Source organism: Mobula birostris, chromosome 15, assembly GCF_030028105.1.
Source record: "Mobula birostris isolate sMobBir1 chromosome 15, sMobBir1.hap1, whole genome shotgun sequence".
NCBI lineage: Eukaryota > Metazoa > Chordata > Chondrichthyes > Myliobatiformes > Myliobatidae > Mobula > Mobula birostris.
The window spans coordinates 51,245,872-51,273,853 of NC_092384.1; the positions used below are offsets into that span (position 1 = coordinate 51,245,872).

Consider the following 27,982-nt stretch of genomic DNA (forward strand, 5'->3'; position numbering starts at 1 on the left):
TCCCAGGGTCCCTCCCGCCAGCTTGGCTGTTTGGTCATTTGGCAAGTGAGAGTGGACAGTAGATGTTGACAGTGGTCCGGGGGTCCCACATTAACATCAAATAAACTACAAGCCACCGACTGTTCTTTGCATGCTGCCGGTGGTTCTATGCCCATCCACTGTCTGGGAGATCCACACGGGAATTATCAGCTCAGAAGACTTTCTGGGAGTGGACTGTCACTCTACCACTGAACATACCTTTGGCTCATGCCCTGACTACGACAATGCCTCCAGTAACTACTGAGCTAAACTGCAGGGAAAAGAAACTACAGGGACTGCAGTGACTTCTCCCAATCCAGCAGTGTGCTTGAGCAAGGCAGTCACAAACTAATCCAATGTTCTCCCGGTTCTACAACAGGTGCAGGTCAAGGTTTACAGCTCTGGAAGGGTAAATGGGCACTTCACAAATGGTGCATCAGACACCAGGCAAAAATGGCTCACACTAATGTGGATCCTCTGGTCCAAACCCATGACTGGAGCAACAGAAAGTTTTATTACATGATTCACTCTACGTAAAAACTGAAACATTATGCCTTTCCACTGATAAACAATATAATTTTTAAGAATATTTTATTCCAATAAAAGTTTCTGTTCCTTAGCCATTAGAATTGCAAGCAAAACATGTCAGGCCATTTTAAACATACTCCCTGATCATTATTACATGCTTCTTATTCAGCACAGGTGAGCCACTTTTTTGTAGTTACATTGCTAATTTCATGAAGCATTTAAGCAGACATAAATAAATAACTTTTCCATTAAGTGATGGCTCCTTTTAAAATAGTTCTGCCATACCCCCACTTACATTAAGTATTTGATGCAGTAAAACAACTTGAACTAACAAATGAAAGTAATTCAATAGCACAGTAATTAGCATTTCTCCTGGTCGGTAAGCATACTAAAGTATATTTTTCTGTGAACGTGGGCAGGTGAAGAGAATATAGATCACTAGGCACAATCCTTTAATATACTGCAGCCATAACAGTGTCCTTTACAACAAAGAATAGTACATGGGACTGCAGAGGGCGATTGTTACTGTGGAAATTAGGAGACCCATCAGCACATGAAATTAAATGCCTTTGAAGTTATAGATCAATGGTGCCAAGTTTAATCCTATCATTAGTAATCCTGCGGGCCAGGGTGTCCTGCTGTACACACACTTTTCTGTTCATTATTGTCAGGGAGTGATCCAGAAAGAAAAGGAAGGTCAGATAATGGAGCAGGTTTTGATCTGTGGCTGAGCTCAGCTGTCACTTTCAGTAGATTTTAATACAATTGTACAGAAATTGTCTTGTCAACTAAATAAATCAGGGATTATGTTTCAGAAGTGGAGGCTCCAGCTCCATTGGTTGTAAATGATCACGAGACCAAGAGTTATCAAAGGCAAATTTGTTCCTAGCTTTGATGCAAAGCTGAAATATTCTTACTGTACATGAAAAATTATCCACGTCTATAAATCAGTTTTTATTAGTATTTTATAAGGAACAGACCTAAAATAATGTAAAAATATTTTAGTATAAATTCTAGGAAAGCTTCACGTACCTATATTCTACAAACAGTAACACCTGATGAATAAAAACACCGGTTAACCCTCACTGCAGCAAATCACTTCACGTGGAAAAAAAAGCACAGCAAAAAAATCTGTTCATATTTCCTTTCATCGTAATCCGAGCTCGTGTTGCTCCTAAGACCTACAATAACTTGCCGTAAATTTCATTTACAAAACAGGTTAGTGATTACAGTTGTGATTCAAATGACGACCTCGATCTCAGTTGTGTGTTGGTGTGGCACCTGCTGCATTGTCCGCTAGTTTCCTTCGATGGTCTGCAGGTGGCCGAGGTGGAGGATTTGTGGGGGGCTGATGAATACTTACTCCAGCCTGTAAGTTTCCAGACTGTTGTGAATGGATGGGGCTCCATTCCTCCTTTCGTACAGCAGCCTAGATGGAGAAAGATAATCCAACTTAATTTTTGTAAAAGCAGAATCAGAATCAGGTTTATTATCACCGTCACGTGACGTGAAATTTGTTAACTTAGCAGCAGCAGTTCAATGAAATACATAATCTAGCAAAGAAAGGAAATAATAATAATAAAGTAAAAACATGATAATAAATGAACACACTGTAAATCAATTATGTATATCGAATAGATTATTTTAAAAATGTGCAAAAACAAAAATAACAGAAATACTGTATACTAAAAAAAAGTGAGGTAGTGTCCAAAGCTTCAATGTCTATTTAGGAATCGGATGGCAGAGGGGAAGAAGCTGTTCCTGAATCACTGAGTGTGTGCTTTCAGGCTTCTGTATCTCCTACCTGATGGTAACAGTGAGAAAAGGGCATGCCCTGGGTGCTGGAGGTCTTTAATAATGGATGCTGCCTTTCTGAGACACCGCTCCCTGAAGGTGCCTGGGTACTTTGTCGGCTAGTACCCAAGATGGAGCTGACTAGATTGACAACCTTCTGCAGATTCTTACAGTCCTGTGCAGTAGCCCCTCCATACCAGACAGTGATGCAGCCTGTCAGAATGCTCTCAACGGTACAACTACAGAACATCATAACATCATACTCATCCTACTGTTGCATGTTTTAGTTTAGAGTTGTCCTAAAAAATAGCTTTCAATAGAAAAAATCTCTAGGAATACAATGCTGGGTTTTAGTCTGAATTGGTATCATTTGAAAGTACAGACCAAAGTGTGCAGTTTCATGGTCTTACCACACAGAAATGAGATCGTCCCAGTCTCTGGGAACAATACTGATACCGGGAATGCAAATGAATAGTTCGGTAAAAGCTGCTTCACAGGTAAGTAGCATAGCGAAGAAGGCAGCTGGTACACTGGCCTTCACTGGTCAGGCACGGAGTGCAGCGGTTGGAAAGATGCATTTCTGTAAAGCATCATTGAGCCTGCACTTGGAGTATTGCATTCAGTTTTGGCCACTTTGTTAAAGGAAAGATTATATTAAACTCGAAAACATTTACCAGGATGTTGCCTGGACTTAGGGACTCTGCCTTTGCCCCTTCTCCTGTCAGTAGAAACAGTTCTGCTGGGCTTGGTAGCTAAGCAGCTACACTACACATGAAAGCCAGGAGCTGGACTTGGTTGTCAGGGGCTATTTGCGATACACGCAAATTGGGATGTATTTCAATTTGATACACTTTTAAAATTGGGAGCTTTAAATAGGTAGTGGGAGCTTATCCCCACTACACTCCCCTCCCTCCCTCCCAGCTATGACCTTAAGGAACCAACTGACTGACTGTTCCACGTGTTGCATGAATTTGTACACACTGAGCTCTGGAAGCTGGTGGTGAAAAACACAGGAATAAACCATACCTGCCCTGACTGAGAGTTCCTTGTGTAACACATGTACATTCTGCAATGGATGTGTAGCTTCCCGTTCACTCCAGCAGCCCCTCAAGGCTGAGAATGACTTTCCTCCACTCCCGTTCTGTGGGGTCCAGAGGTAGGTGGCTGAAGTGTCCTCACCTGCACAGGTGGGCAGGTGATGCGGCAGAGCAGGCGCACGGTTACAGGTCTCTCCAATGGAGAGCGTACTCCTTGTGTGAATGCTCTGTGCTTCTATTAGAGAGACCCAAGACTCCTAGTGATTCCTTCCTTTGAGTGCTCACAGGCTAACGATTCCCACAGGTTGGGGAAGATGTTACAATGTTACAATTTTTTTCCAAGCGCCTTTGAAAACATTCTTCAAGCACTTTCTCTGCCTCATGGAGATCTCCTGTAAAGATAGTCCTCAGAGCAGAGTGCTTTCACCAGTGGGTGGGTGTCTGGCACCCAGACAATATGGCCCTCCTTCAGCTCGGTTAGGCACCATCGCAGGAGATGTTGGTCTGTTGGAGCACGACATTGGTTTTTTGCAGAGGCAGCAGTGCTGCTACCTTTTTAATGCTTTGAGCTGCCTACTCCATATCCCGGAAGCATGGAAATGAAGGTGGGATCTCTGCTGCTCCAGGCACCACGAGCTTGGTGCCAGGACTTAGAGCTTGATCTTCCCACCTGAGCCAGCGGTGCCGAATCTCTCCAGTGGTTGCCTGATTTGCTGAAAACTGGCTTCATTTGCTCAAGGGGCTCATCATCGGGCTGCAGTGCCAAGTGCAGTGACAGTATTGTGCAGCAGAAACAAGTACCTTCCAAAAGTTGGGCATTAAACATTGTCTTACAGCTCAACCTCAAAGTACACACTTCCATGTTATCTGTAAATCAATGACTTTGGTTGGGGCAAACCTAATTCTGGACTAGAGGTGAAGAGGTTTGAACAGCCTCTGCTTGGTCCTGTGGATTAATTCCAGCGGGGAGCTTGTTGTAGGAGGGGTAAGTTACAGCAGTGTGCAAGATAAAATGGGTCCAGGATGATGATATTTATTTGATTGACCCAATCTACATTGAGTTAGGGTCTGTGGTATACTCACTGGTTAGGATCACGGCTTGCATGCCATTGTTAAAGCTACAGACTATCTAACAGGATTTTGATCTTGAAAAGACCATAAGATACAGAAGTAGAGTTAAGACACTTGGCCCATTGAGTCTGCTCTGCCAATCCATCATGGCTGATCCATTTTAATAGGTTCAATACATTCTGAAATTCTTTTTCTTTGCAAACATCCACAAAAGTAAAAGAGTGCTTTAAAGAATGAATGACAGTTAAATGTTAGAACCCCAAAGCCCCCCCCAGCTCCTCCTTCCCGCCCATAAGCAGCAGCAAAGTGACGACTCTCCCTCCCCCACCAGCAAAAAAAAAAGCATCGGTGCCCCCCCGAGCACTCAAGCGTGCAGCAAGCATCAATAAAGACACTGACTTGCAGTATCCCAAAGACTACTCGTTCACCCAGTATTCGACATACCACAGGCTCTCTCTCTCTCTCTCTCCCTAATAAGGGAGAAAGAGATGTCTCCATTTCACAGTGAGAAGGGAGACATAACAAAGCAACTCACTGATTTATGGTGTTAAAAGTTTGTTGCATCACTTTTTCCGAGCTCTGTGCCCAAAGATCTCGGGTCTCTGGGCACATAGCCAGCAGCCAGCTCGCTGCTTACAATCTTCCATCTCACACGGTGCACCAGTTTTCTGCGGTAGCACTGACCTCAAATCCACTTGCCTTCAGCCCCAATTTCCTGGCTTCTCCCCATGTCCCTTCATGCCCTAACTAATCAAGAATCTATCAACTTCTGCCTTAAATATACCCAATGACGTGGCCTCCACAGCCTCCTCTGCCAACAAATTGCAGATTCATCCGTCTGTCTGGATACAGAAATTCCTCCTCATCTCCATTCTAAATGGACACCCCTCTATTCTGTGTTCTCTGGTCTCAGACTCTCCAACCATCAGAAACATCCTCTCCACATCCACTCTCTCGAGGCCTTTCACATTCGATGTTTCAATGAGGTCATCCCTTCTTCTTCTGAATTCCGGTGAGTAGAGGCCCAGAGCTATCAAACACACCTCATAAGACAAGCCTTTCATTCCCGGAATCATTTTCATGAACCTCCTTTGAACCTTCACCAAAGTCAGCACATCCTTTCTTAGATAAGGGGCACAAAACTGCTCACAATACTCCAAGTGAGGCCTTGCCAGTGCTTTGTGAAGTCTCAACATTACATCCTTGCATTTAGTCCTCTTGAAATAAATGCTCACATTGTATTTGCCTTCCTCACCACCAATTCAACCTGCAAGTTAACCTTTAGCAAATCCTGCACAATCTAAAAAATAGTGTATGCTTTTATGTCTTCTACCAAATGATTCTTCATAAGTCCTGTTGGACAGAGTGGTTAAGATGACAAGTAGGATCACAAGGAGGAGTAACAAAGGCCAATATACTCTCTATCTTCTTAACTCTTGCTGCACCTCTATATTTGCTTTCAAGTACTGGTGTACAAGGACATCCAAGACCCTTTGTACATCAATATCAGTCTATCACTATTTAAATAACAGTCTGTCCTTCTGTTCCATCTACAGGTTGTGTCCTTTGCATTTATATACATCAGCCTACATCCTCCACATTTTGTTCATGTCCAATATACCTTCGACATTCCTTGTAGCCTTCTCACAAATTGTAATCCCACTCAGTTTGATGTCAACAATATGCTTAAAAAACCATTGCATTTCATTCCCTCATTCAAATCATTGATATACATTTCAAATAGCTGAGGCCCAAGCACTCAAATATACTACATCCTCTGGTTCTTTCCCTTTTCTTTTTCCACTAGTTATATCCTTATAACATCTAATAGTTTGGTCAGGCACAATGTTGACTCTGTTGAATCCTGCTAATATGTATATTTTTAAAGAGTCTTGTCACCTTGTCTTTATGATAGACTCCTGCCATTTCCCTTCCACTGATGTTGGGCTAACCAGTCCATTGTTCCTCGTTTCTCTCCCCTTTTTTGGGGACTTACATTTACCACCTACAAATCTGCAGGAAATGTTCCACAGTGTATAGCACTTCAAAAGATGACAAACAATGCCACCAGTTTCATGGTTATTCTTTTAGTGCATTGGGATGACGACTACAAGGCCCTGGGGATTTACCAGTTTACAGTGGTATTCATTTCTACAGTTCTTTGTCCCCTAAAGTATTATTAACTTCCTTGATTTCCACATTCTCATTATACTCTTTGTTTGCACATAATTTCTTTTATTGATAACAAAACCAAGGTCTTGTTTACTTACTCCAATACTTCCCTGTTCCCCATTGTATATTCTCCCATTTCTGAATGAAAGGGATCTACACTAGTCTTAACTAATACTTACATGCTTTTTTCAATACAGTAATATAAACATATGTTTCTTAAAAATATAATCTCATCTTCTATCTTTCCCTTTCTTAATCAAAACACCCTGTTTTTCGCTGAATTCTGAACAGCTCCCAATTCCAATTCAGCTGTCAGATACCCTTTCGGCTTATTTGAAGTTGAGAAAGTCCATGCACAGTAGTCAAACTGCTCGTTGCATTTTCCTTGAATGTGCGACGAATGTACCTTTTGATGGCTGAAATCCATTTGAAATTCTGGAAGAAGCTCTTGGTCCAAAACAAGATGGTTGAGGAGTATACATGTGACGACTTTCCCTGAAGCAGATTGCAGCGAGATCCCTCTGCAATGACCAGTTATCTCCTTTCTCGAAGACGCTTACTTTTATCACATCTCTGTAACCATCTGGCACGCTCTCCCCCTCGCAGAAGAAGGGGGTGAGGTTAATCTGTGCCAGACCTATGCCACTGCCACCTCTACTTCAGCAGGGATTAGTTGGCTCCTGATACACATTTGTTTTTCAGTGGTGTGATGGCTTTTTCAATCTCTTGCTGAGCAGTGCTAGTATAGTAGCAGGTAGCTGTGGGATGGAGTCAAGGACACTCAGCTGAAGGTCTTGGTAGAGGAGTTATTCTCCATGCTCAACATACAATTAAAAATTATTACATTTGCATTGTTACTAGAAAACCCTCTACTAACAGAGCATCTTTAAAGTTAATAAAATGTTCCAAAGTACATCAAAGAAGCATTGCTTGAAACTACATAATAGGATAGAGATGGGACCAAAGCTTGACCAAAGAAATATGATTTTGTGGAGTGACTTAAAAAGAAAGAGCCAAAGAGAGAAAATACTGAGAATTAGTGAGTTGCCAGAATGACCAGCTGCTTATGCACAATTAATACCGCAAATTCCTAGGAATCCGATGCTTATAAGCATGGCTAATATTTCACTTCAGTTTAAAACACTGAAGTAGTTCGCAGTACAGACAAAGTAAATATTTGAGGTGTTGCATTGAGTAGTCTGATTTCACACTGAGAATGAAATACCAGTACGGCTGCTCCATCTAGCTACAAATGCAGGTGATTTTAAAACATCTGTCCTCAACTAAATCTGGAGGAACTATTTCATCTGGTGAGAGTGTTCAAAATATATTTGAAGAATCTTTTAAAATTAGCATATCATTGAATAGTGCAGTTGGAAAGAGCTTCACAAAAAGCTTACAGTCAATAGCGAATCTTTTCCTTGTAAGGCGTGTTGGGACTGGGCCAAATGAAACACTTAAGTGTTTTCCATCATTAATCAAAAGGGTGAAAATGGTTGACTGAAATAAGATACTGACCGACTATGCTCTTATTAAAATAACACACACAAAGTGCTGCAGGAACTCAGCAGGCCAGGCAGCATCTGTGGAAAAGAGTAAATAGTCGCCGAGTCGGGCCAAGCCCCTTCATCAGGATTTCTTATTAAAGTGGTGGACAGACACCAGAGGTTAAATGGCTGCCTCTTGTCCAATGAACTACGACATGAAAGGCAAGCAAATTATAAACTAGGTGTGGGTTACAATAAACATTCTATTAAAAGTGACTCAGGCTTGAAAGTGCACCTTAAAGACCATAGTAATACAGCATTTGAGACACACTGCTGTCAGTTGTGAATTGACTTCCCTCTAAAGGATGACTCCATCCTGGTAACTCCACCCACTATGTCTTGCTCCAGTGAGCAGCAGTTGAACAAAGCTCCTATAGGCCCCAAGGAACAAACACAGCGTACCAAAAATAGTATTTCTGCAATTACAGATTTGACATCAGCTTTAGTTCTGAAATATCAACTAACTCCTACAGGAAGTTAGAAAACAAGAGTACTTCACCAGGAGGAGCTTCATATCATGACCAGAGCCCAATAACTCCCTCAAGAATTAAGACTACCATCCGGGAAAGGAAAGTCCAGTGACCCAGATCATGAGACTTTCCATTCCCCTTGGCCACTGCTTTAATTCTAATTACCAAAAAAAACAACTTTCAAACAACACAACTGTGGATTTTAAACATTGCTATAGGAACCCACATCTTGCTGCTGCGTTTAGCCAAGACTGATTCAATGGCAGTACAAGGACTTTAACATCCTTCTAGGTTACGCCTGACTTTTTAGTTGACTATTTAATTGTTATCATTTAATCAAATGCCCATTTTTTAATGATGTAAGTATACATCCAATAAATCAGAGCTGCTTTTAAGGTCATTGAGGATGTATAATACCCTGCCATTACGTTGCTAACAGAAGATAGTTTTGCCTTGCTACATCCTATGAAAACATGTCGTAAGGATTTATTGGGAAATGTTTCGAGGTGTGTAACCAAGAGACTCTGTTAACAGGAATCAATCTTATTCATTCTGTTACACAATTCAAGCCTCTGCCATTGACCTCACCATTTTTCTATGTCGTTTTGTTTATTTTTAATAAATTAAAAGCTGCAGATGTTTATTTAATTTGAAGATAGAAACTATATGTTTTTTTTAGATCTCTTACTGAGCACACTGCAACTCCCACTCACACACAGGGCTTTAGCAAACAGCTAAAACAAATTCCCTTGCTCTTACTTGTAACAACTATGAGTGCTTGAAATCTTAGGCTGGCGATGGGACTAGTTGTGGCCTGTATAGAACTACCCTTAAGGGATCCATGAAGTATATATCTACTCTGTCGAACTTGTAAAGTTATCAGTACAGTAACAAAACTGAATAACTATTAATGTCTGAGGTGAAGTGTGAGCAGTGTTTGCTAACTTGTGGTTTCACATTGAGAATGTAACATTAGTATTACTGCTCCACCTTGCTATAGATGCAGGTGTCGGTTTCAAAAACATACACCCAGCAGCCACTGTATTAGACAGGCCTACTCATTAATGCAAATATCTAATCAGCCAATCACGTGGCAGCAACTCAATGAATAAAAGCATGCTAGTAATATCAAGAGATTTAGTTGTTGCCCAGACTAAACATCAGAATAGGGACGAAATGTGATCTAAATGACTTTGACTGTGTAATGATTGTTGGGTTTGAGTATCTCAGAAGCTGCTGATCTCCTGGGATTTTCACACACAGTAGTCTCTAGAATTTATGGGGAACGTTGGCAAAAGCAAAAAAAAAAACATCTAGTGAGCAGCCGCTCCGTGGGTAAAAATGCCTCATTTATAAGAGGGGTCAGAGAAGAATGGCCAGAGTGGTTCAAGCTGACTGGAAGGCGACAGTGACTCAAACAGCCACACGTTACAACAGTGGTGTGCAGAAGAGCATCTCTCAGTGCACAACTCATTAAACCTTGAAGTCGATGGGCTACAGCAGCAAAGAAGATCACACTGGGTTTCAGTCCGGTACCTAATAAAGTGGCCATTGACTGCATACCTCAGCATTCCTGGCTAGAGCTGCTTACAGATAATCACCTTCATTTTGGTTAATAGATTGTGAATTCAACTAGCAACTGTTTCAGAAACAAATAAATCAATCACTAGTTGATCACAGCGAGACCAGATTGAGAACTGAACCACTCGTTCATCTCATGAAAGATTAAAAAAATCTTACACCAATTTATCACACGTAATAACAGTTTCGCAAACTAACAGTGACTGACGTGCTCGGGAAATTGAGAAAGATCATGTATCGGGTTACAATTCCACAAGAATATTAAAATCGACTTACAAGGAGATAAATGAGACTGGCAATGCCCAGGTTTACGGTGCCAAGAACTGTGGGCAACATAAATCCTCCAGGCACGGCAAGGCTGCAGAGAATTAAGCAAACAGCACAATATGTTAGTCTGCCACCAAAGCACAACATAATCCAGACATCAACTGATTAAATACCTGAAAATTTTGTAATATGACAACACTCACTAACTTATCTGGCATTGATCACAGGTAAGAAAGTTAGACATACTGAGCATTATACAACCAAACAACATATTTTAAGCAATAATGATGAAAAACTAAAAACCCACTCATGTCTTTGTAGATAAGAAAATTACAAAAAACAAAATTGTTTGGATATCAAGTTACTAAAATCTATATTAAAACCAGTGTGCTCAGATCATGATTCTTGTATCAAGTATTTCTATGTTACATTGACTGTTCTATTTATTATAAACTACTATGTTTGCACATTGCATATTTAGATGGAGACGGAATGTAAGGATTTTTACTCCTCATGTATATGAAAGATGTAAGAAATAAAGCCAATTCAATTCAATAAAGAAAATTCGAGAGACAGAAAGAGAGTTGAGGAATTTCTACCATGCATGAAGAATAGCACGGACGTAGTAATTCCGGGTCAAAGGTCCAAACAAGTTCACAACAGCTGCCAGAAAGCGCTGACCCCTAAATACAAAAAAAGAAATAGGATTACAGTACCATCAGATAGAGTATGAAACTACATTTGGCTAAAGTACAAACCCTATTCATTCATAAATTATTTCAAATCCCACAGTTCTGTCATTATTTGCATCTTGCAAAATATTTTGATTTGAGTAATTACTTCTTCATACTTATCACTTTTAAATGTAGTCTAACTTCTCTATTTAAAGTTTACTTACGGTCTCTCCATGGTGGTGCCTTTGCTCCTTTTCCCTCGGGGATATTCCAGTAACATTACAAAAACTCCTGCAGCACTGAGCATCACCAGGTAAGGAAAAAAATGCATAATCACAATGATTCAGCATGTGCAATCCTCAGATGGTCATAGAACCTCTCCCCTAATGCCATGGCCTTTTAAACAAATTAAACAGCAAAGATTAGCTGTTCAACACTGCAGATGAAATGCTGTCAGAAGCTTACTAAGTTCCTCTCTAAACTAACCATACTTTTAGTATGGTAGAAGCGTTTCCATCTCACACAAATCCAGATGAACTAGTGAGACGATTGTGGTAAGCAGACTACAGCCAGATAATCTACAACTGAAGATTTTGTAAAGTATCGATACAAGTTTGATGCAAGACAAGGTCTCCACTCGCTAGTGGAACACAACTCTTTATTTCAAGAAGGATGATTAACACTCCCAATCACCTCAGAAGAATGTGAAATACGATTTTCTCTTTATCTACAAATGTTGGCTGCTGGTATTTTAAAGTTACATTTCTGAAGACAAACGCTAGAATTTACCAGTACGGTACAGAACATAGAACATAGAAAACCTACAGCACAATACAGGCCCTTCGGCCCACAATGCTGCGCTGAACATGTACTTACTTTAGAAATTACCTAGGGTTACCCATAGCCCTGTAATTTTCCAAGCTCCATGTACCTACCCAGGAGCCTCTTAAAAGACCCATATATAGTTTCCTTTCCCATTGCATCTAGACAGCGAATTGAAAATGAAAGGAATTTTGAGTATAGCTTAGGGTGCTTGACAGCAAAAGCAGCTGATGATTGTTTTTAACTTTTAATATGTTCTGGAGGTGCAAAAGCGTATTATGATCTTACCCTGAAAGCGCTTCAAATATCTATTGATTTAAACATGAAACTTACTCTTTAATTATGAAAACAATGCATTGTTGACCCCTTTGCCACCCCATATACACACTTTGTCATGAATCAACTCTGCCACATGACGCACTGTCCGCTCAATATATTGAAATCTAAACAATTTTACTTTATTGTACAGATTATTTCCATCCTCACCTCTCCCCATTCCAGTGAAGCCTTGATCCTAAGAACTTGCAGATGTTTTTTACGCAATGCAGTAAGTTTAGAATTAGGTTGAACGAAGAGCTATGGACCAGCCAATAAGCACAGAACCTCTATTGGATCAATTAACAAAATTAAGACAACAGAGCTGACAAACACTGGTAATCCTGCAGATCCTTAGGGTAAGTTAGAGTACATTCTGGGAAGCGGATGGAGTAGTTATTCATAAAATCAGATCAGGAATTTCTCCAGAAATTCCCCCTGGATTTCCACATAAATCTTATTCCTATTTATGGCTTTATGAGTAGAACTGAGAATAAGAAAGGTATTAAGACTTTACATTACAAACCTCCCAAATGTCCGCAGGATTTAGAGGAGCAAATTTGTAGAAAGATCGAAACCTGTTGTAAGAAATATAAGGTTGAGATAGTAGGTGGTTTTAACTTTCCACATATTGACTGTGACTCCCATACTGTAAAAGGGCTGGATGGGAAAGAGTTTGTCATATGGGTACAGGGAAGTTTTCTTACTCATACATACAGTAGAAGTCCCAACTAGAGAAAGTGTGACACCAGATCTTCGATTAGGGAATGAGACATGATAGGTGACAGAAGTTTGTGTAGGGAACATTTTACATCTATTGATCATAATGTCATTAGTTTCAAGGTAATTATGAAAAAGGATAGGCCTGGTCCTCAGGTTGAGATTCTAAAATCTGCAGATGCTGGAAATCTGAGCAACACACACAAAATCACTCTGAAAGATCAGAGTGGTAATCTATACATGAGGCCAAAAGAGATGGAGGAGATCTCATGATGTTGAAAGGCATTGATTGTGTGGATAGTCAGAGGCTTTTTCCCAGGGATGAAATGGCTAACACAAGAGGGCACAGTTTTAAGGTGGTTGGAAGTAGGTACAGAGGAGATAGCAGGGGTAAGTTTTTTAACGTAGAGAGTGGTGAGTGTGTGGAATGGGCTGATGGCAATGGTGGTGGAGGCGGATACAATAGAGTCTTTTAAGAGACTCCTGGATAGGTACATGGAGCTTAGAAAAATAGAGGGTTATGGGTAACCCTAGGTAATTTCTAAAGTAAGTACATGTTCAGCACAGCATTGAGGGCTGAAGGGCCTGAATTGTGCTGTAGGTTTTCTATGTTTCTATCTTAAATCCGGGAGATGGACACAGAGTCCATAGATGTGCGGCAATGCAGCAGGGAGGTCACAAACCCTCTAGTCTACAGATTACAGAGAGGGATTAATAAAGGATCTAATGCTTTCCCCACATATACGACGCATAAATTTATCTTGGGCATCCAGTTGGGTCCAGGTATCAATTTTAATCTTCATTGAAGATGGCAGAATTTGTCATTGAAACATCAGTTAAAAATTGATACCTGCGCTCGGCAAGATGTCCGAGAAGAGAGAAGGAGTTGTTTAGTCTCTTGAGGCAAATTAGCATGGATAAATCTCCAGGGCCTGACAATGTGTTCCCTCAGACCCTGTGGGAGACAAGTGCAGAAACTGCAGGGGCCCTATTTAAAAAAAACTTGGATAGGCACATTGATGAGAGGGGTATGGAGGGCTATGGTCCGGGTGCAGGTTGCTGGAACTAGGCAGATTACTGGTTCAGAACTGATTAGATGGGCTGAAGGGCCTGTTTCTGTGTTGTTGCAGATGAATATCACAGACTGTAGTGGAGGCCAAGTCCATGGGTCTACTTAAGGTGGAAGTTGATCGTTTCCTGTTCGGTCAGGGCATCAAAGGATATGGCGAGAAAGGAGGTGTATGGGGTTCAGTGGGATCTGGGATCAGCCATGATGGAATGGTGGAGCAGATTCGATGGGCTGAATGGCCTAATTCTGCTCCTCTATCTTATGGTCTTAATAGGAGAAGCTTCCTTGTCCAACATAACACCTCCTCCCTCTCCCAGTGTGATTCCCAACAACAGCATGGATGTAAAGGCTGATTTATACTTGTGTGTACTAGCTTACACCGTAGCCTACGCAAGTGGGCTACGCCGTTGTGAGCATTTATACTTGTGCGTTGGTGTGTCTGCGTCGCTCTGCAATTCACCGCCAAAACGCTAGTTGGCGGTGGGGTTTCTGCGCCACTGTGTTGAGTTTCTTCGTGTTGAAACTCAAACTTCAAACAATGGCGACTGAAACTGAAGGAGGGTGAAATTTCTGTGCTTGTCTGGCCACTGAGAGACATGGACGAAGAAATGCATTTCAAATATTTTCGGATGTCGGCAGGTAGATTTGACGACTTAGTTCATCGTCTCCAACCATTTATTTCCCATCAGTGTACGCACAGTATACTCAGAGACTGGCAATCACCATTCGAGTTTTAGCTACAGGTGGAAGTCAACAGGCTGTAGCAGCTAGCTACAAACTGGCGTCAAGCACAGGGTCCTCCATAATTTTGGAGGTCTGTAAAGCTTTATGGAAAGCGTTGCAGCCAGAGTTCCTTCCCTGCCCTTCAGTCACCCAATGAGAAACTATTGCAGCTTAGGAGGAAATGCGATGCTACCAAGCGGACCAATCACAGTTGTTCAGTCTGCGTCACCGCAACGCGCAGTTACATTTTGGGAGAGGTGCACGTTAGGCTTCGGCGCAGGGTTCAGCGTAGGGTTTGAGGCTACGCCGTACCTACAGCGTACATTTGACGCACAAGTATAAATCAGCCTTTAGGCTCCATATATCCGATGGGCATACTGAGTATTTGGAACAATATGTCCATCTTACTTCTCTTTAGTTTGACACACAATTACAATATATAGAACTGCTCAGACCAAACTCATAGTTCTAGAAACAGTGAATTGACTGGAAGGAATCCCTTCACCTGCAAACAGTTCTGGCACAGACATTTATTAACTGCTTGGCAACGTTTCATTCTTTGCTGAGACAAAGTCTGCTTGACAAAAAGTGGAGGTTATCACTATTAACCGATTGCTAATGATTTCAGGCAATGACCTGAGATGAGGAAGAAGCAACACTATCACTTTAACCCTGAAATATGCAAAGTCAATGTCCTTACAATGAGGTAGTTGGCATGTTTAGTTAATTATATAGAATACATTGTGTGTTTGTATTGTAAAGTGTTGTTAACGTACATTATTTGCATGGTCAACCTGGAGCATTCTAAGCTGGACACCCACAAAGCACACAGAGAAGGAACCCAAGCCAACCAATAAATGAGCCCACATTTTGTTTTCCTTCTTCCTGCTTCATAGATGTTGACTCTGCACTTTCAGAAGTTTCTATCCTTATTTGAAAACACACCACCTTTTGATGCTCACTATGAGCCACTGAGACTGTAGCTTTACATTTAAGATATTTTGAAGTGGTCTAATGCCTGACAGAGCTGCATTAAGGATTAAGTGCACCGTCACTTCAAAGAAGAACAATGCTTTCCTTCCACGCCTGCTCTCTTCCCATGCCTTTCCCCAAAGTACCCTACCCTGATCAGACTTGCTCAACCAAAACATACTCTCACTTCTGCTTATCAAGCTTTGAATGCAGTTTGGCTGCCAAGTCTCACCTCATTGTTATGAACATAAAATTTCTGAATTTTACTGTGGAGACAAAGATGGTACAAAAGCTCCAAGCGTTAATTGTCAGGGCATGACAGTTCGTAATCACCCAGAATCTCGACTGGTGCCTCAACATTCGACTATTTCTTAGACATGGATGAAGAAATACAGTGGTGTATACCCAGCTGCCTATACATATCATTAAGCTAGGAGACACATTAAATAATGTAGATAGAAGCACGGTGTTACAGAAGGGGGATGACAAATTAACAGAGAGGAGTAAAGTATGGAGAATGGATCCCAATTGAAGTCTGACATCATCCACTTTGAAGTAAGTTGAAAAATTAGAGTTGTGGGGGAACAATAAGTTTACATAAACCAACAACAGCACAGAAAGAATTTATTAAATAGTTCTGACTGAATGTAGAATATTGCTGTTTATCTCAATGGGCTTGGGATATAACAACGAGAAAGTGATGGTACAGACCAAGCAAGCAATGCAACTGAAGTTGATGCTGTGTCCTCACCAACATGGAGGCACTAGGCTGTGTCCATGCTGTGTCCTCACCAACATGGAGGCACTGAGCTAATGCTCAGTTTATGCTCTATCCATTGTCACTGAACCTTGCTTGAGTTTTCCCCCCAGATCTGATTTCTATGCATTCCTGAGCTCTGCCTTCAGTTACTTCAGCATTAAATCCTGACATCTCTCCTTAAACTCTTCAGCTTTGCTTCAGAATGACTTCCTTAACGGAGGGGCTCTATAACCAAACTTCTGCCCACATTCCTTTAATATCTCTTTTGTGCAAGGTAAATTTTTGGTTTGCTGTTGCACCATGAAGAATTTGTCTATATTAAAAAGGTGCTGTATAAATGCCAGTAATTGTTTTAAGAACTCAAACTAATAATGGGTTTTATACACATCACAGGAACCCAATTGATAAATTTATTCTTTAGTCTTGCTTTAGATTTAAGACAAACAAAGACTGTGGGCTTTGCTGGCATAGGGAAGCAGCTACTGTCCTCTATTAATTGCCAATAAGATAGTAATGTTGATCCACTTTCTTGAACACTGACTAGCAAAGATTTTTAACAGAACCGAGGAACGTGACGGATTGATTTCAGGGGACTGTTAAGAAGTAATCACATTGCTCTGGTTACAAAGAGGAATGCCAGCAGGACAGAGCATCACTTCCATTTTACATCAACCCATGTCCCATCCCAGCATGCAATAGAACTCAAATCTGCCATCTCTCCTTTGCCTTGACTCACAAACCCAGTCAACATTGTCTTCATTTTATTTGACCTGTTGACCAGAAGAATCACACAACTCTGCCCTTGGGCCACAAGAATTCAAAATGATAGCACGGTTCCTGAAAACCACATCACCTGCCACGAGCTCTTCAATTTCACGTAGAATTCAACTTCTTTATTAACCTGAGGTAACATACTTCTCAACAATTTTCTTAATCAATTAATAGATTTTGCTTGCATTAGCTGTTACTGCGGGGGGAGGGAAGTTTCCCTTTTGAGGTGGGAGAGTATAGACAGAGAGACAGGCTGGAAAATGAATGGAATTGACAGATAGTACACAACGTAATAAGTCCTTGTTGGAAATGATCGCCCCATTCCTCAAAGCAATTTACAAATAATTAGATTCAGAATTTGCATTAAACTCTATGTACAGTGCGGAATATCCAGGGTGATGGGGTCGGTAAAGTGGATGTAATTGTAGCGTCTCCTTTGCAGAAAAGGATACATGCCATACGCAGCAAACTCCCATCTTTTAAACTGCCCGGCCACTCCCACTATACCGCCGATCAACATAACTATTAAAAGGAAACACAATGATAAAATTAGGATCAAACATGCGAAAACTGCCAGATTACACCCCTGATCTAAAATCACAAAAAAAATTGACAGAACCCCAAGAATTGTTCAAATATGAATAGAATCACTATACTAGGAATTTGGGTGCTTCACGCAAACGACCAATTCTGCTTTTCAATGTGTAATCCCAATATTTTGCGGTGTGTAAATCAGTATAAACAACATACCCATTTACCAGAGAGTGTAGCAAACCCTGACAGTCCTACTCCATCACAGCGCGGACAAATCCGCCCTCAGTCCACAACCAACACATCAAAACCTCCCACCATCAGAAGTCTCGTCAACGTGCACAGAAAGTGCTATTCGGGGGGTTGCGGGAAGTTCTGCGGAGTTCGGCAGACTGCGGGGTTACTCACTGAGGCCGGAGGCCAATGCCTGCTCGTTTGCCCACATAGCCCACTCGATCTTCCCCATGGCCGGCGGATGAGCTGCTCTGCACGATCCGATGACTGCTGCTCCTGGGCTCGGGCTCCGATCCTCTACTGCTGGGATTGAGTTTACCGACGTTACACCGCAGTCGCAGCTCCCTGAAACTCCGCGTCATTTCCTTCTTTTCTCCTCACTGCGTGACCAATCGGGAGTACACCTGGGCGTTGTCAACTAACTTCAGTCTCAGTGAACCAGAGAAAGAGGAAGTTTTGTGTTGGGCGGTCGCTCCGTTGCCCGAGTGCAGGTGCGCGGCCGGGCACAACTTCACTGATTCATTCTCGCCGCCTTCCTCCTTTCATCCCACAGCGCCGTTGTCAAAATGTGTGCAGCTTACCATGATAACTAGAAGGATACAAGGGCGGGGAGAATATTTTAGTTTGCTAAAGAGAAATTTCAATCGACGTCGTTCAGCTGTTTTCTTTAAAAATCGTGCTACCTTGACTCCTACAACAGAGAACTAGTGTTACTCTGAATTGAGCTATATCAACCGAGGCTGTTCATCGCGAAGCAACAACTAGAAACAACGCGAGCTAAGGATACAGTCCTGAAGGTGGTCAACACTTCGGTGCATGGAACAAATTAAATTTTGTCGACTTGGAAAGTTAGCTCCGTTTCTTTTGCCACAGATACAACCTGGCCTACAGAGTATTCTTAGCATATTCTGTTTTTAATTTTTAAATGGCATGTTGATGTTTTGAGTGAAAACTAATTTGTAGGCGCGGCCAGCGATTAGGAAGATAAGATAAATTTAAACAATTGAATTTGAATATAGATCTAAGTACGACGTGCGGAAGTTGACGGGCTTGGGTGAAACTGCACCTACGGTGTTGTGTATTTTTGGATTCTTGTTTAAGAATAGATGTACTTGACATTGAGAACGGAAGATCCATTGGGCTGGTTCCGGGGCAGGCAGGTGCAGAGGAGAGATCGAGTAGATGAGGTAAGTATTCTCTAAAAGCTTGGAAGGATGAAAGGATGCATCACTAACTCAGAAAATTCTTACAAGAAATTTGTAAAGAAAAATACACCTTTCGGCAAGACGTAGAGAGGATGTTTCTGTGGCTGAGGAATTTAGAACCAGGAATTAAGACCATAAGACAAAGGAACAGAAGTAGGCCATTCGGCCCGTCGAGTCTGCTCCGCCATTTTATCATGAGCTGATCCATTCTCCCACTTAGTCCCACTCCCCCACCTTCTCACCATAACCTTTGATACCCTGGCTACTCAGATACCTATCAATTTCTGCCTTAAATACACCCAATGACTTGGCCTCCACTGCTGCCCGTGGCAACAAATTCCATAGATTCACCACCCTCTGGCTAAAAAAATTTCTTCGCATTTCTGTTTTGAAAGGGTGCCCTTCAATCCTTAAGTCATGCCCTCTCGTACTAGACTCCCCCATCATGGGAAACAACTTTGCCACATCCACTCTGTCCATGCCTTTTAACATTTGAATTCATATGGACTAGTTTTTGGAATGAGAGAAGAACCGTCTCCTTGGAATTCTGTTCCCCAGAAAAATATAGGTGCTCAGTTCCTGAGTTCATTAATAAATGATAGACTTCTGAACATTAAGGAAATCAAGGAATGTGAGGACTGTCAGGAAACTGGCACTGAGATAGAAGACTAGCCATAACGATGATGAAGCCCCTTGATTAACTGTGTTGCAAATAGATTTAATGTCTTAAGTTTTGCCATTTTAAAATAATTTTTCTGTACTTTGACTTAATTTTCTGATTATTTCATTTCCGCGGTCCTTGGCTTCTCTGTTTGCTAAATTATCCGTCAATTTCCCAGTCCCCGAGATTAAACTTCCCATATGCTTCCCTACAGACCTGCTGCAAGTAGACCCACTGAAGCGCCAGCCGGCCGACGGTGTTGCGGTGGTGGTGGTCGGCCTTGCGCGCTTTCCATCCGTGCTGCGTTGAGCGTCAAGCTGGCAACTCGGCCTCGTAAAAAAAGTCAAAATGCAGCCCGATGCGCCACAAGGCGCGAAAAGGAGGTGCAACCATTTCCTTCTACCAGTCCCCTATGCCCAGTGATGTTTCCAATGCCATATAACCATAACCATAACCATATAACAATTACAGCACGGAAGCAGGCCATCTCGGCCCTACTAGTCCGTGCCAAACTCTTACTCTCACCTAGTCCCACTGATCTGCACTCAGCCCATCACCCTCCATTCCTTTCCTGTCCATATAGATTTGGATTGTGATAAGCTAAGACTAAAGTACTGATCGCCATCCTCTCTCCTACCATCTCTCCAGTCATATATTCATATGCTACACATATGGCAGTGGGATACTGTAATTCTGAGATTACTACCTTTGAGGGTCGGCTTTTATGCTCTCTCCTAATTCCTACCTCCCTCACATTTCTACCCACGTCACACCAAGGTACTCCATACGCACCTCTGAAACCCACATCCTAATCCATCAGAAATGACGTGGGCAGCAAATGCATGGCATCACCACTGGTGCCCCTCCATGATACACAGTATCCTGACTTGAAGATGTATCATTGATTCTTCAGCATTACTGGGCTTAAACCCAACATCTGGTCCTTCACGAGAAGGACAGCAGTATATTATGTTTTACACCATCTTCTTAAGGCCAATTGCCAATCTTGCCAACACACATATAGTTAAAACGAATAAAAATTTGACCCTTCTTCTGGAGAGTAAAAGAAATCAGAACCAAGTATCTTTATTTCCTCAGAAATATTTACGGTGGTAGAGCAGAAATTGTAAGAAATATTGAGATCTGGTGAATGACGTAGCAGTGCATATCCAAATTATATCTATTGTAGCCTTGGAAGTTTAATTCAGAGAGCAAGTGAATAAAAATTATGGAGTTAAAAAAACATGAATGTCACTGAAAGTGGAATTACCAGATTCAATCAAAAAAAAACCTCTTGGTTTATTGTTCTTCAAGAAAGGCCAGTGAATGTTATGGTTTCATAATGCCCTTCTTACCTTACACAATAAACACTGTAGATCTCAAAGGAGCATGAATGTTTAGACCTTAAGATATAGGAGCAGAATTAGGCCATTCGGCCCATCGCGTCTGCTCTGCCATTTCATCATGGCTGATCCATTTTCCATCTCAGCCCCAAACTTCTCCCTTTCCCTCATGTCCCTTCATGAGAAAATTAATCTTGTAGCTAGAAATTGGTCAAATTTACTAGCTTTGATTGGATATCTGTTCCTTTAATCAAGTCTTTTCATGAAGTTTAAAAATACACAACATTCAAAACCTTAGAATGTTTGGGATGGGGAGGTGATGTTGAAACTGTATGCACACAATAGTCATCAGTGAATCAACAAAACATTTTTTGTTAAAGTGAAATTTTATCCTGATCCACTAGTAATTCAAATTTTGATGATTTGGTCTACTGTCTCAGGTCAAAGTTTGAAGTGAATATCTAAGTTTCATCATTTAAACTCAATGATTGCTATGATTTGTCAATCACATGACTTAGCTAAAAGGAACTATATTAAAATGTAACAACATCAAGTGCTGTATTTACAAGGAGGAACTGGTAAATACTTTGCAATATTGGAAATTCTCAGATATTATTCAGGTCATTATGTGTTGTATATGGAAAGCTATAGGAAAAATATGCCTGAACTTGTCTGGGTCAATTATTAGAGGTAACAATTCAGAGAGTTTGCATTTATTACCTTTCTTTCAAAGACCTAGTACTGATTTGTTCACTTATTTAATGCTTGCTCCATCAAATTAGAAGGAAGTTCTGAATTGAACTTTAAAATAAATATAAAAGAACAAAATGTGCGTATGTTCAAAGGAACCTTACCATTACCCTGCTGGATATTAGTACTGGTAAGATATTCTGAACTCCAAGAATAGTTTCAGAGCAAAGAATACAAAAGTAGAAGTTTTTTCTCCATATTTCTGTTTACTTAAGAGTTTTAATTTTCATACTAGTCATTTTAGGGTTTTGCATTTTAAATGTGCTCAAAAGCTTCCTTAAAATGTAATGTCCCCTCCAATGCCTGGGAACTTCCATGCAATTCCAGGTAGCACACAGTCACTGTTCTCTCTAAGCTGCATGGGAGCAGCGCCGCGCAGTAACTGAAATGCTCCCGCGCACATAACCTTTGTTGCCGCATTTTATCAAATTGTGTGCGTTGGGTGTCTGTCGTTTCCGACAGTGACATAACCTGTGGGGGAGGAGTTTTATAGGGCAAAGACCGTTGCACTGGGACAGTTCCGCTCTCTCGGTCCAATGGTACAAAAAATTGTCATGGCTGAAGACTTCCTTAGCTGCAGTGGATAGCCATGATGCTGAATGTGCCTTGTCATTAAAGTGCCATGCAGTTTTCAGGCCATGTAAACATTTCCTGCTCAGAACAATGACTAGTCCATGCAGCTGTAAGAAAACTTAGAGGGAACATTGCCCATAGCACTGGTGTTCTCTGATGTACACTCATCCTTTGTTCACATCACTTCCTTTCTCCCCCACCCAGGTTCCATCTGTATGTCACCTCCTCCTCATCTGATTCCACTTAGCAGTCTCCTTCCTCTTCCCTCTCTGTCTTGATTCAGCATCTCAATCTGAAAGAATGACTAACACCTTTGCCTCAGTAAGTGCTTCTTGAGCATTGTTTTTAGTTCCAGACTCCAGTATCTGCAATCACTTTGGCTTTCAAGGTCCTCTATACATAGAGAGTAAGAAGACAACTAGGGGAAAGGTAGGATCACTCAAGGATAAAAGGAGGAACATTTGATTGGATACAGTTCTGATCCTCAATGAGTACTTTACTAAGAAGGTTGTGGAAGATAGGGAGATCAGTACCAAGCATATTAAAATCCTAGAGCATTTCAAAATAAAAGAGTATTGGATCTCTTAAAGAGCATTAAAGTGGACAAATCCCAAGATCCTGATGGGATATACCCACATTATTGAGAAAGCCAAGAGAAGAGATTACTAAGGACTTGACCAATAATTTCGTGCCCTCTCTAGCCACAGGTGAGGTCCCAGAGGACTGGCAAATAGCTAATGTTGTTCCATTATTCAAGAAGGCAACTCAAGACCGGAGAGTCTCACATCAGTGGTAGGGAAGTTACTGGAGAGAATGATTAGGGATAGGATTTATGAGCACTTGGAGAACCGTGGCCTAATTAGGGAGAGCCATTATGGCTTTGTGCAGGACAAGTCATGTCTTACTAACTTAATTTGAGATTTCTGACGATTGTGATTATTGAAGGTAGAGCAGTGAATGTTCTTTACATGAATTTTAGAAAGGCATTTGTTAGGATCCCTTGTGGGAGGTTCACCCAGAAAATTAAGATGAATGGGATTAATTTGTTCAATTATCATTCAACTATACATGAATTTAGCCAAAGGAAACAACATTCCTCCAGGGCCAAGGTGTAATACACATTACCAACAGCACACAGTACAAAGCACACGTAGCATATATGGTTACAAGTTCAGAAAAAATAGTCACAAAGAAAAAAATAATAATGTAGCCCAAGTCCCTATGTGTTATAACTACATTGATAGTAAATTGTTGTGGTTCAGCTTGTTCTTCCATCAAGCAGACACTGATCCATGGTGAACTAGCCATTCAGATCGAAAACTGGCTTGCCCACAGAAGACAGAGTGGTGGTGATTGAAGGGACTTATTCATGCTGGAGGTCTGTTATTAGTGGTGTTCTGCAGGGGTACAAGACTTCAAGGGCAATGTGAGGGGCAAGTTTTTTTTTAAACTTAGTGGTGGGTGCCTGGAATGTGCTGCCTGGAGTGATGTTAAAAGGTAGATTAGAGACTTAAGAAATATATAGATAGGCACGTGAATGCGAGGAAAATGGAAGGATATGGACATTTTATGCCAAAGAGCCTGTTCCCCTTTTGTACTGTACTGTTCTATGTTCAAACCATTTCAAAAATATGATAAAGGGTTTTGCCTGGTACTAAGTTTGTACTTGAAAATAAAATAAAGCTCTAAAATTAGTTACGTAGTGTTTGTTCAAAAACAAAACTTCATCTGATGTGCAAGGTTCTCTAATGCACTGAAGATTAGAAAGATATTGTTGCAACTTCCTTAAACAAAAATAACACTAAAACAGTTTAATCATGCAAAAGGGTAATCTGTAAAATTATTTAATTACATACAAATTCACTTTTTTCTCAGTATACTTGCTCCATTGCATCATTTTTTATTTAAATACTGTTTGGCAGTTACAGCTGTATTAAAATCAGATGAAACAAACTAGGAAATACAAAATCAGAAATTCTGCACACTAACAATAACAGTTATAACAATGTTCTGTAGTTCATGGTAGAATGTTGGCTTATCACCGTGAATCCCCTTACACTAAAAAAAAGATAAAAAGTGGAGGTAAATGATTTGTCCAGTTTCAGGTGTAAAGCCATTACGTAAATCATGGGATGAACTCAAGTTGCATTTTTTTTTTAAACGATCATTTTCATCTCAAGGTTTAAGATGAGGTGGACTAATATGTAGTTGGTTGGTGGGTAGGGAGAAGTGAAAGCATTTACAGTAAATGTACAAAACCACTTCCTTGTAAATTACCAGAATGAATATAATAAATTAAGTCAAAGTGTCAAAAATCCTGAGAAAGTGTATTTTAAAAACAAAGAATAGGTATAGATAGCCAGATCCTAAATTAGTCACAAAGCATGCATAACATTTTCCTCCACAGCAAACACAAGTTACAGCCTTTCTTCCAAAAGTACGAGATTCGTTTAGGTTAGTAAAGCAATTTTAAAATCTTCTCTGACACTTCTCACTCTGCTGCATTTAACTATTTTTGTATTTTCTTTGGAAAAATGTCATCCCGCTTGCACAATAGGTCAAATTAAAATGATAACTTTCTGAAGGGCAGATCTACTGCGTTTAGTTTCACAATGAAAATTCTGCAGTGGTTTGGTTTTCAGTTATTACACTGACATGCAATCAGTGTAAGTACTGTAGGCAGCAGTAATAATAACAGATCCCCTTACTTGTTAAAATTTAAGAGAATTAGAAATGCATATCAGCAAGATACACCCGAATGAAACTCTTATTACAAGTTTTAGATTCTCAATTTAAATGAAAACAAGTTACTAGAGATTGGAACAGTAATAGCTGGGATTTCAATTGAAGTCAATTTACATAACACTACATTGGACAAAGACATCACTGAACAAAGAAAGCAGATATTATTGTTGTACTCAATATAGATGTGTGTTTTCTGGAAAAGAAACAGGCCGGTTGACCAAGATTCAGGAATATATAAAAAAATAAATCCTATCAACAGGGTAGGTGTGCTAATGGGAATTGATGGGACCACATATTGAGAACTATACTTCAAATTTCTACCCATTTGTGGTCTTAATACATTACTCAAAATTCAAAGAGCTAATATAGCAAGGATTAATGCCAGAATAATTTGCACTTTGTTGATACAGACTGAAACCTGTGAATGCAATTTGGATATACAAGTTATACATACTGTACAGGGCATGTTTATTAGTTAAAAACAGCTTGCAAGTACTTCACTTTTTACAAAAAGTGATTCTTTAGGCGCTATTCCTTGGCAAGTTCATCTTCTCCAACAAGATGCTGGTTGATGTCTTCTATCAACTGTGGCCCTGGTCCGACCTTTGATAAGAAAATCCAAATTGTTAGAGTGAATATTAAGTTCACAAAGATCAATATGTGGCATTGAACACACAAATTTAGTTATTGATCTTTTTTTCCTTCTGTAAGAATTATGATCTGCAAGGACTCATCTCCTGAAGTGAGGTAATCAAGTACAGGTAACCTACAAAATAAGAAAACTTTGAAATCCACTCCAATCCTATGAGGGACAAACAAAAATTCGAAGTTCAAAGTAAATTTATTATCATAGTTCATATATGTCACTAGATGGGTCTCTGAGATTTATTTTCTTGCAGGCATTCACAGCAAATAAAAAGAAACACAACAGAATGAAAGAAATAACACAAACAAGATGGACAAACAACCGATGTGCAAATGACAACAAACTGTGCAAATACAGAAAACAAATAAAATAGTAATAATAAATAAGCAATAATTGTCGAGATCACGAGTTGAGTCCTTGAAAGTGAATCCACCTGTTGTGGGAACAGTTCAGTGTTGCAGTGAGCGAAGTCGAGTTACCCCTTTGGTTCGAGAGCCTGATGGTTGAGGGATATTAACTGTTCCTGAACCTGGTGGTGTGGGCCCTGAGGCTCTATAGCACAGGGCTGACAACCTTTTTTACACCATGGAACCTTGCCATTAACTGAGAGGTATGTGAACCCCATGTTGGGAACACCTGCTTACCACCTTCCTGATGGCAGCAGCTAGATGACAGCATGGCTTGGATGGTGGGGATCCTAATGCTTTCCTGTGCTCCTTGTAGACGTGCTCAGTGATAGGGAGGGCTTTGCCTGTGATGGACTGTGTTGTATCCACTACTTTTTCTAGGATTTTCCATTCAAGGACATTGCTATTTCCGTACCTGGCCATGATGCAACCTGTCAGTATACTCTCCACTGCATATCTTTAGAAGTCTGTCAAAAGTTTTAGATGACATGCCAAATCTTCACAAACTTTGAAGAAAGTAGAGGTGCTTTCATGCCTTCTTTGTACCCAGGACAGATCTTCTGAAATGACCATGCCAGGGAATTGAAAGTGACTGATCCTCCCCTCCTCTGACGCAATGATGAGGACTGGCCCATGGACCTCTGATTTCTTCCTCCTGTAGCCAACCAGCTCCATGGTTTTGCTGACATTGACAGAGAGGTTATTGTCGTGGCACTTTTCAGCCAGATTTTCAATCTCCCTCCTCTATGCTGATTTGTCAACACCCTCGATTCGGCCTACGACAGTGGTGTCATCAGCAAAGTAATTCTCAAGAGAACAATTTTAATTTATTCAACTTAACCAATTTCAGTTTATACAAAAAAGTTGCCTTATTCAGAGCAAGATGAGAGACTCCAAATGCATTTCAACAAAGGGACAGCTCCTATGGGGCTAAAGTTAATAAAACGTTTTAACATTCCAGGTAGAATGAAAGCTATTGAAGAAGTTGGAAAGGCAAGAGTTTTTTCAAAAGCTCACTAGCAGTCAATGAAGTAGGTGACTAATACAATGTTACATCAATTTCAAACAAAAAAATAAATGCATTCAGATTAATAATCACTAATATGGGTCATAGCAATTTCTAGAAAGCATTTGGCTATGTTCTAGATTAGTAGTTTGAAAAAAAAGGAGAGCCTGTCATAAAAGGAAAAGTTTGAATCTCAGGCAGATGTAAATATGATTCAATGCAGGAAACCGAAAGGAGATGAGATATTTCAATGTGGGAACACAAATTAAAATGTCAAGCATGACAAATGCTTTCTTCTACCAAACAAAAGCATAAAAGCAATTGTTATACAGTCATAAGCAATTATGATGACAGATAGGATTTGAGTTTATTCCAAGAGAAACAGAATGTTTCAGAAAAGTTTCCTCCTTTCTCCCCACTGCTTTGTTATTTAAATACCATCAATAATGCTCTGAATGTATTCAATGGCTCCACCTTCACTGCTCTTTGGGATAGAGAATTGTAAAGGTTTATGATGTCAGAGAAAAAAAAATCCTTCTCATGTCTGAAATAGGTCAACCCTTATTCTGA

At 40.6% G+C, this 27,982-nt stretch overlaps 2 protein-coding genes across 2 annotated transcripts in view; both read right to left on the bottom strand.

Moving 5' to 3' along the window:
- Positions 1–592: 592 nt before the first annotated feature.
- On the bottom strand, positions 593–18,457 carry cyba (cytochrome b-245, alpha polypeptide). The gene is made up of 6 exons (XM_072279766.1): positions 18,251–18,457; positions 17,764–17,833; positions 11,384–11,458; positions 11,085–11,168; positions 10,495–10,576; positions 593–1,975 (listed from the first exon to the last, which is right to left on the bottom strand). The coding sequence occupies exons 1-6, from the start codon at positions 18,306–18,308 to the stop codon at positions 1,805–1,807; spliced, it is 540 nt and encodes a 179-aa protein (XP_072135867.1). The 5' UTR covers positions 18,309–18,457; the 3' UTR covers positions 593–1,804.
- Positions 18,458–24,485: 6,028 nt separating this feature from the next.
- Positions 24,486–27,982, bottom strand: part of mvda (mevalonate (diphospho) decarboxylase a) — a 46,173-nt gene continuing 42,676 nt past the window's right edge. Inside the window, exon 10 of the mRNA XM_072279767.1 lies at positions 24,486–25,956. Within this exon, the coding sequence (XP_072135868.1) occupies positions 25,882–25,956 (75 nt within the window). The 3' untranslated portion in view covers positions 24,486–25,881. The remainder of the gene's footprint in view (positions 25,957–27,982) is intronic.